Raw genomic sequence first — 9,948 nt, forward strand, 5'->3', positions numbered from 1 at the left:
GCAATTTCCCTGTTGAGTTCCACTGAGTTAGAAGATAAAGGCTTGGGTTTCCAAGCTGTCAAGGATTTGCAGTGGCAAAAGACGAATGAAAAAACATTTGAGCAGCCCAGTTTCATTAGACATATTTATTTTAATAATACTACAATTGAGATAGTTGCTAGGCAAATGTAGTGAGTGCTGAAGGTAGTTTATAGATGAAATAAATTGCTGGAGAAGCTAAATAAAATCGCAGAGCAGCAGTGAAATAATGAGATAATGTGGAGCAATAAAGGCTGGCTAATAGAACATTGAAAGACAGCCTCATTAAAGATCAATAAATCAATAAAAAAAACCCCTAGGGTGAACATTTTTTCACTAGTCTTTCCCTTTAGAAAATCTCTGCTCAGCAGTACAAAGCCCAAAGTGACTTTTCCTTTTTAACATCTTGGTTTGCCTTTGTGCCTTTGGAACAGGCAGGACCTGTCAATGTGCTTTTGCATTTGCATGGGAGTTGTCTTTTGGCTGAGGCACAAATGTAGCAGCCGCTTTCCATTTTGTGAATGTATTTTTGGTAGCACTCTGGTGCTGATCTACCCTCGTACAACCCACAACCATGCATTTATACCACAACCTTGTGACAGCTTCTAATGCTTCACAATTATGCTCTTGCACAGCTTGCTGGTTGCAATTTTTGCTAAAAGCATGCTGAATTACTCTACTATTTGCAGGGGATAACGTGTGTTGCACCACTCATCCACACATCCCTGCCACTGCTTCCCTGCACCTGTGCTTGCCTGAACACCAGCTAAGAGATAAGGGCCTTGAAGGGTCCTCAGTCCAGCAGCTGTAATTGAGGGCAGTTTCAGAGCACACACAGGCACCAGTGAGCCTGCTGAGGCACACACGTGTATCCCTGTGCTCTCCCAGGGCCACTAGGCTCCTATGACAGTCAGTACCATTATCATTTTGGTCCTGAGATGCTCTAACACAAGCCATTATGTAAATAAGAATAAATAGTGCTCATCAGTGTGCTGTAGAGAGCACAGTGCTATCGGATCTCTATAAGTGTATATCCTTTTTTTTCGTATGTAACTTTGTAAAATGCCATGCATTTTACAAATGTGAGATCTGTCATGCTTATTCACATAAAATCAAACACCTAGTAAGCAAGTAGAAAAGAATTGAATTAATATCCAAAAATCTCAGCAAATATTTAGAGTGCCCTAAAATTGGACTGATTTTTGGAAGGCTTTTTAATGCACACATACATACATACATACATATATATACACACACACACATACATTTGAACTCTCAATTGCAGCCAAAGCTAGCAAGCATCTCACCATAAAGAGATTTTCTTGGTTCTGTCTGGTTAGCCATTTGCATAATTTAAAGCTGGTTTTTTTTGTCTTGGATTTATAAATCAGCAGTTGTACCAGAGACTTTCAGGTTCCTCCGTTATTTCATTTGTTGTTCGCATCAGAGAAAGTCAAAGAGTACAAAATAGCCACAGTAGAGCCTAATGAAGTAGTCATGTACTGGCTTGTAAGATAATCAAAGGACATGATTCCTTTCTGTACAAATTTGAATGATTCCACCACTGAATCCCCACATCAGAAGTGCCATGGCAGCTCTGGAAATGCTATGCCATTGTCCATTTGAGTATTTTAGCTATTATTTCAGAAGCTGTGAATGTGGAGATGGCTAGAAAAAACCAGAAATGTATCCTTATGGAGCACTGATCTTAAACATCAGTAGCTTAACTGTATTAGGAAGGGGAAAAACTGTCTATAAACAGATGATGGATGATTTTTGTGGTTCAGACAGTACTTGACAGAGGAGACTGAGGTTTTGCTCAGTCATGACAAAGGCAGGCTCTTTGTGTTGCTGCTAAGCCACTTAATATCTTTAGGTTTCTCATTACCATCAAAGCGGTAAAAAGTTTATCATTCTCCCAGATGGCTGCGCAGCTCAAAGCTGGCTCAATGCTGGCTTGATGGAACATCTTAACAGGTGCTTGCTCTTTCTCTTCTCTTCTCTTCTCTTCCCTCTCCTCTCCTCTCCTCTCCTCTCCTCTCCTCTCCTCTCCTCTCCTCTCCTCTCCTCTCCTCTCCTCTCCTCTCCTCTCCACTCCTCTCCTCTCCTCTCCTCTCTTCTCTCTTCTCTTCTCCCTTCCCTTCCCTTCTCCCTTCCCTTCCCTTCTCCCTTCCCTTCCCTTCCCTTCCCTTCCCTTCCCTTCCCTTCCCTTCCCTTCCCTTCCCTTCCCTTCCCTTCCCTTCCCTTCCCTTCCCTTCCCTTCCCTTCCCTTCCCTTCCCTTCCCTTCCCTTCCCTTCCCTTCCCTTCCCTTCCCTTCCCTTCCCTTCCCTTCCCTTCCCTTCCCTTCCCTTCCCTTCCCTTCCCTTCCCATTCTCCTTTAATTTGATAAAAATACACTTTTTATCTAACACCAGGTTGTAGGCCAAAAATGTAGGCATCTTGCCAGTGAATTTTTACACCCTGATCCTGGAATTTGATTTCCTCTTTTCAGCAGGATGAATAATAGCGGGTTCAAAAGACAACTTTCATTAAAAAAAAAAAACCAAGTAAGTTATTAAAAATGTCCTGTGCCCATATCTTTTTAGGTAACCTGTCCTACAGCATCACAGACCAGACAATTTCAGCTACTGGAGGAAAAGATTTGTTTACTACCAGCAGCCTGCTGAGCAGTACTGGTGAGACATAATCCTACAAATCCTCTTGTTTCAGCACGCCACTGCAGAAGCACAAAACCTGGAGCATCGTTTTGACCAGGGGATTTCAAAAAAAGGGAAAAGAGATGAAAAGAGGAGTCAGCTGCTGTGTCCTCATACCACAGGTTGTCACAGACTTATGGCATTCCAGCCTTCTCCTTCCATCTGCAAGCAAAGTTCCAGTGCATGTTTTCTTCCAGCAGCAAAATTTGGCCAGTCACACTCGTACCCCAGGGAAATCTCACAGCTCATGCAGCATGGTGGACTGGCCACAGTGCTGGCTGCCACGGTGGGTAAGACCCAGGCTGGGTGCCACACCAGTATGGCCAGCCTTGCACAGGGTGGTGATGCCAGCACAACGGGAGGTGACACTGAGGCGTATCACCCATGGACCTCTCTGGCACCCAGGCCACTGCTGCACCCTCTGGCATCTGGAGAAGGACTGTGGTCCTTCTGTCCTTCTTCTCCATGCCCAGGACCTCAGGGCACCTCTGTCAGCACACACAATGTTGACTGTGCAGAAGGGGGAAGGGGACATGAATCCCAGCACTCCAGTAGGGAGAGGCAGCTGGAATGGGACTGGGATGCTGTGCTGCAGACAAGAGTTCACCTCAAAAGGCAGCTGAGCCCTTGGCCAGACGTTTTGGCAGGCTCTGGTGTCAGTGGTGTGAAAAATGAACCACTGGGAAGGAGGGCTGGGGTGGGCAGATGTGCCTGTCTGCACTGTGAGCTTCTAGCAGAGCAGCTCACAGGGGAACAGAGAAAGCCAATGGTTTTTTGGATGAAATGCTCTCTGGGCTGTGCCTAAATAATCTTGTCAAGAGAACCAGTGGGTGGCTGAAATCAGCTCACACACCCAGTCAGAACAAAGGTGCCCTAAGTTCATAAATCAGAGCTGCAATGCTTGGAATTTGGGATCCTCAGCCTGGTGAGGAGGGGCTGCACTGACACCAGTGCTGTGCGGGGCAGGGAACAGCGAGCCACAGGCAGCAAACCTGGATTTCCCTCCTCTCTGAGGACACTCTGATGAGCTCTGACTGGTGTGTCCCTTCCAGGTGACAAGAGGAAGACCAAAGCCAGTCGCTTCCCCTGGCCAACAGCAGTAGCTGTCCTGCTCCTCTTCTGCAGCTGTCTAGTGGCTTTAGGCATCAGGAAATGGTGTCAGTACCAGAAAGAGATGTAAGTACAACTGAATGGTGTGGGAGGGGTGGCACAGAGGGCAGCACAAACTCTAACCCACCTGTTTGGATTTACACCTTTTCCTTTGAGATGACACACAGCACACAAGGCCTTTAAGTACATGAATAACTAATGCCATTTTTTTCATACAGTATGAAAAGTGGAGTGTTCTCAGTCCTTTCATCTGTTCTGTGGGTTATCTTTAAAATAAACTTTAAGAAAAGAGCTGCAGTGCAGCTTCAGGGTGTAAGGGAAGAATAACAGTCAATTTTTGTCCCCAGAGCCCCCCATTTCTATTAGCCTCCCTGCCAGCTGCTTTTGCTCTCTCATTTTCTATGGTTACTTGAGGACATGTTTTAATGAAATTGTACTTCTAGGGCAGCTCTATTTGAGTTTTGAATAATATATGTGAAAGTAGGCTACCCAAAACTCAATCCCAGTCAAAGAAGTGTTGAGTTTGTAATTATTACCAAACTTTGATTCCCTGCTAAAGCACGCTGAGATCTACTGGTGAAAGCAATATCTAAGAGACAATTATTTTTAATCTTACTAACATTACTAAAACACTCAAAAAATCACAGTTATAGTTAATCACTTATGATTCTAAAAAACCCTCTTGAAACACAACGGCAAATCCTGCATATCAAAGGTAAAAATAGGATTGATTTTTTTAACTGATTTGGGATGGGACCTTTATTTACAAATTGACCCAAAAAAAGTTACGAGTCTTTAACTACACCTTCAGAGAGCAGTGTGAGCAAAAGGCCTGGGCAGGGGTTTTGAATGGTTCATCAGGACCATGTTCTCTTCCTTTAAAACATGAATGAAGTAAAATTGAGGTGGGAGCTGAGAAAGCCAAATGAATACCAGGAGGTGTGCTGGGGTTATAAAACAGACTCAGGGAAGTCACAGTATGTAAGAGCGAATGTCAGGTGCTCTTATAACGACTTAGTGCCAATCCACCTCCTCCTGTGAACATTTTACAAATGTCTTTTGTGTGATTTTTGTGTGATAGTGCATTTTCTCTCTTCTATTTCAGTATGAACAGACCTCCATCTTTCAAGCCACCGCCGCCTCCAATAAAGTACACCTCCATGGTGGAGTCTGATGGGACTCCCCCATCCTGCCATGAACTGGAAAACCTGTAACATCACCCACACCCCTTGTGTAGCACACAGAAGACTGACACAGTTAAAAGGTTCTGCCTTTAGAACAGTGATTACAGGAGCTTGGTGTTAATGACCCACATTGAAATTCAGAGTTCCTATATGACATTAATTTTGGAAGCTGAGCACTCCTTAGGACACTCCCTTCATCCCATGTATCTCTAGGTACGCACTACGTTAACACCATCATGAGTGTCACTGTGAGATTACACGTGCTTAATTTGAACTGGGTGATCGACTGGGAATTTGCTGTCTCGTCCATGGCAGCAGATTCACACATCACTCTGCCAGCCTGACTGAAGAGTGTTGAAGCTTGTCCATCTATTAAATGTATAGAGATGACAGCTCTGCCTTATGGACACCACAGTTACATGGGAAACAGTGGCTGAACACAAGATTTTGAGACCTACATGAGCTGTTCTTGCAATTTTTTATTTTTATTGTGGAGTAACATAACCCAACATACAATTTTCTATCACTGTGAAACCAAAAGAAAGAATCAGCACCAAACACAGAAAGAAAACAGTCTGCATCTCTTGGCACAGGATTGCAGCACCAGATCATGGAGAGTGGTTGGTGAGATGAAAGGTCATGGTGCAGGCCTGGTGCAAGTGTATGCAAAGAAGTCTCGTTGTCATCGGTGAAGTCACAAGAAAGCCAATTTTGGGCTCATGTACAAGTCACCTGTGGGCCAGAAACTTAAGGACTGAAGCAAACCTAAAGATAATGGAAAATTCTAATCCTTTTGAAAGGCCTTTGAAATTATACTTACTTTTAAGTCTGCATTTCAGGAATTATATTTACAGTATACATTAAAAAAAAAAAAAAGATAATTTAATAATTTTAATTTGGTCTTAGTGAGCTTCCATCATTTGCTATTTTCACATTTTCCAAGACCTCAGGGGTAGTTTCCCAGGTGGCTTAAGCCTGTGAAAGAGATGACCCAGTCTTCCCCCCATCCTGTCCAAGCTACAGATTTCCTTGTATTGACATTAATGAATAAATGATGGTGTGGAGGGTGGGCTCGGCTTGGCCCTCTGCACAGTTCTCAGCCAGGTCAGCAGCTGTGTCATCACCAATGCAAGGCACCAGAGCTGCAGGAGGAGCACTGCTTTTGGCAGCAATTACAATACCTTCAGGCAGCCAAGAAACTGTCCCTCTAAGCTTGTTTGGAAATGCATTGTTACCACAATGGTATTTCTGTAATTAATGCAAATCAGCTAAAATTCAATCATGTCAGGCTTAAAATTGATATTCTGATTTAGGAATGGGATTTGCTTTATTTACTGCTAAACACTGGTCGATGAGTGTCAGGGTTCAGAGCACTGTATTTCCCGGGACTTTAGATTAAATTAATGGCTTACTGGAAAAAATGATCTCACAGACCTTTTTAGCATATTTTGTTGTATTATTTACCTTATAGTACAAGCAGTTCTAAATCCATCATCTGTGTGGAACAGAAAACACTTTGTTTCCTACAAAACTATACCGACCAATGTTAATTTGAGCATTTCTTGTCTGTGTGGTGTTGTAGGAGCACAGTAGTTTAACTTTTGTCATACTGTCCATCGCTGCAAAAGAAGGCCAATTTTTGCCCTTAAAAAAATAAATTAGAAAAAAACCACAAACAAACAAACAACAACCCCCCCCCAAACAGATGGATAACAGTGTCCCAAGGGGGGTGAAGAGCCAAGACGTTCCTCCTTGGCATTAGACGAGGATGACTGTCTGCAGAATACATGCCGAAGGGGAGTTATTTTATTATCTCGGGTGTTCTGATCCCCACAGTTGCTTCTGGCCAGAGATGTTCCCTCTGACCGTAAGCAGCGCTCATGGGTGTCACCGCTCCCTGCGGTGAGCCCCGCTCCCCGACCGCCCATCCCCGAAGGATGCTGCTGCTGCTGCTGCTGCTGCTGCTGCTGCTGCTGCCTCCGTAAGCGGTGCTCGGCAGGGTAACGATGCCCGGGAGCCCCCGCCTGGCTGCGGGGCGCTTCCAGCCTCTCCCGAGGGTTTTCCTCAAAAATCCCTCCGCCGGGACACGCGGACGGGCACAGCAGCCGCGCTCCCGCCGCTCGCCAGCAGGTGGCGCCGCAGCACCGCGCCCGCCGCCGAGCGGGGCTGCTCCCCGCCTCCCTTCCCTTCCCTTCCCTTCCCTTCCCTTCCCTTCCCTTCCCTTCCCTTCCCTTCCCTTCCCTTCCCTTCCCTTCCCTTCCCTTCCCTTCCCTTCCCTTCCCTTCCCTTCCCTTCCCTTCCCTTCCCTTCCCTTCCCTTCCCTTCCCTTCCTTCCGTCCCGTCCCACCGGCAGCAGCGCGGGAATGCGGCGGTCTCCCTGCCTGCCCCAGGGCGGAGGGACGGGCACAAGGAGGGTGCCTGCCCTCCTCTGCCGGCTTCAGAGAGGGAACAGGGAAAAGGGGCAGCCATCAGATTGCGACCTGAGAGAGGAAATCCCCTGCGTGCCAGCCCCATCTTCCTGGTTTTCTGCAGCTAAATTTGGTGTAGGATCGTTTCTATTTCTGTTTGCCTCTATCTGCTCCTCACCACGCTAAGAATGGAACATACAGTTTAGTCAAGAATTGTAATTTAGTTCAAAACTGACCCCTGCTTTAAAGAGAGTAAAACCCAACCAAACAAAACACTCAATTGCAGCAACTTCAGCTGCCCCATCCCTGGAAGTGTTCAAAGCCAGGCTGGATGGGGCTTTGAGCAGCCTTGTGGAGTGGAATGTGTCCCTGCCCATGGGAGAGGGGTTGGAACTACATGATAACTTCAGATTTTTCTTTAAACCCAGAGCATTCTATGATTCAGTGATTGTTTTTGACAGCTGCTGCCCTGGTACATAAACTGGAATCATTGGCTTGAGCTTGGGTTTTGTCAGCTCTGGAATTAATTGGCCCAGATCAAGTTACCAGATGCTTGAAGGGTGGCTATGGGAGTATTAGATAAAAGCTTTTCTGTAAGTGGAGAATGTTAAAAGCTTGCTGTGTGGCTATAGTAAAGATTTTTTTAAGAGACTCTTAAATGTTGTGGTTTAACCCCAGGTGGCAGCTCACTTCCACCAGTAGGATGGAGAAAGAACTGGAAGAGTAAAAGTGAGAAAAATCATGGGCTGAGATAAAGACAGTTTAGTAGGGAAAGCAAAAGCTGCACACTACCGAAGAGAAACAAGGAATTTGTTCACTGCTTCCTATGGGCAGGCAGGTGTTCAGTCAACGCCAGGAAAGCCAGACTCCATAATCTGTGATGGTGAACTGGGAAGACAAAACACCGTCGCTCTGAATGTTCCCCTTTTCCTTCTACCCCAGCTTTATATGCTGAACATGACACCATATGGTGTGGGACATCACTGTGGCGACTTGGGGCCAGCTGTCACAGCACGGTCCCCTCATAACTCCTTGTGCACCCCCAGCCCACTCAGTGGTGGGGTGAGAGGCAGAAAAGGCACAAAAGGCTTTGACATTGTATAAGCTCAGCAGTAATGGAAATACCTCTGCATTACCAACACTGTTTCTATCATAAATCCAAAACACCAGCTCATAAATCCTCATACCAGATACTATGAAGAAAATGAACTCTACCCCAGCCAAAACCACATTGCTAAATGCAAATCCATGACACAATAAAACATGTAAAGCAGATCCATGTCAAGATCTAAAGTCACGTAGTAACATGTAATGTCATACTGTGAAATTAGCTGGGTCTGCTGTATATGGTCTTTAATATGTACATTACACAGCCATAAAAGCAATACACTGGAAAGCTAAGCAGCTAGGTGGTTTTATGCACAAGTGGTTTTCATCTGCTCCTGAGGAGATGGTGAATGCTGCAGGGTGAGAAGAAAAAATGACAAAAGCAAGGACTTTGTTCTCAGTATTTGTTTGCAGTTGCTAATGTGCCTTGTGAAGTCAGCGGCAAGGCCTGGGGATTTCAGTGGAGTGAGTGACTCTTCCCAGGACTCTGTCAATTGTATTCCTGCCTGTTGCATCCAGGTGGTGCTGGGCCCTGCTGATGGAGAGCCAGGAAAGGCTGCCAGCCCCAAGCCTGTGGTGTGTGTGGAGCAGACAAGTCTCCTCAGCCTGGTTTCCACCTCTCTGACAAACAGAGAGGACAGCCCTGAGCTTAGAGGATGCCCTGGTCCTGGCACACCTGACAGCCATCCCAAGCCCTAATCCCCCTGAATTACCTTTTGCCTCACTCTGAATCACACAACCTTTTTAAACAGTATTGCAGTGGTTTCTCTTACAAGGCACCTTTTGGTCCTGTAAATCAATTAAGCTTGGCTTGTTTATTTAAGCACGGTGTGCTCCAGTAATTGGAATGCAGGCAGAGGTGTGGCAGTGCCTGGGAGCAGGCTGTGGGAGAGCACAGGCTGCCTGGCCATCCCAGTTCCAGACTCATTAGGTTAACAGCTGCTGACAATAGGCTTTGCCACTTGGGATTTCCTGGGATGGGCTGTTTCGCCCATCTTAATACCGACCTATGGAGTTTCTCTTTTCAGGGATTTCTCCTCATTGCAGCTGTGTTGAAAGCCTTGAGAAGTGCTCCAGCTTCGTTTCAGTGTTTGTGTTTGCTTTACAAAGCTGTGCACAGAAATTATACCTGTTAACCAGCACAGGGTATTGGTTACTTCGCGTGATCTTTGCTGGATTTAAAGCCATCACGTGTTAGAAACGGAAAACATTAGAAAGACCTGTGTATGCTTTAACTCCAGAAGAAGCAGGATACAAATGAGAAATTTTGTTTTATTTATTGTTTATGTTAGTAAGCAATTCTTCCTGACTCCGCAATTAACTTTTGAGCAATAAACCAATGGAAAGCTCCTAAAAAGCTCTGTAGGGGGGTAATGATTGCTTAACCCTGTCTAGGGAGATTTTAATGGAAATAATATCAAATC

The 9,948-nt window shown here is 45.5% G+C and overlaps 1 protein-coding gene across 5 annotated transcripts in view; it reads left to right on the top strand.

Moving 5' to 3' along the window:
- CD96 (CD96 molecule) overlaps positions 1–6,541 on the top strand; it is a 28,403-nt gene extending 21,862 nt beyond the window's left edge. For 3 of the 5 annotated variants that reach the window (XM_069022636.1, XM_069022645.1, XM_069022654.1), the window contains 3 exons: positions 2,605–2,694; positions 3,768–3,891; positions 4,931–6,541. In XM_069022636.1, the coding sequence (XP_068878737.1) occupies positions 2,605–2,694; positions 3,768–3,891; positions 4,931–5,039 (323 nt within the window). In that variant the 3' untranslated portion in view covers positions 5,040–6,541. Of the gene's footprint in view, positions 1–2,604; positions 2,695–2,728; positions 3,892–4,930 lie in introns of those variants that run through there. The other 2 variants (XR_011152353.1, XM_069022662.1) reach the window with 2 other exon arrangements.
- The last annotated feature ends 3,407 nt before the right edge of the window (positions 6,542–9,948 follow it).

Source organism: Aphelocoma coerulescens, chromosome 1 (genome assembly GCF_041296385.1).
Source record: "Aphelocoma coerulescens isolate FSJ_1873_10779 chromosome 1, UR_Acoe_1.0, whole genome shotgun sequence".
Lineage (NCBI taxonomy): Eukaryota > Metazoa > Chordata > Aves > Passeriformes > Corvidae > Aphelocoma > Aphelocoma coerulescens.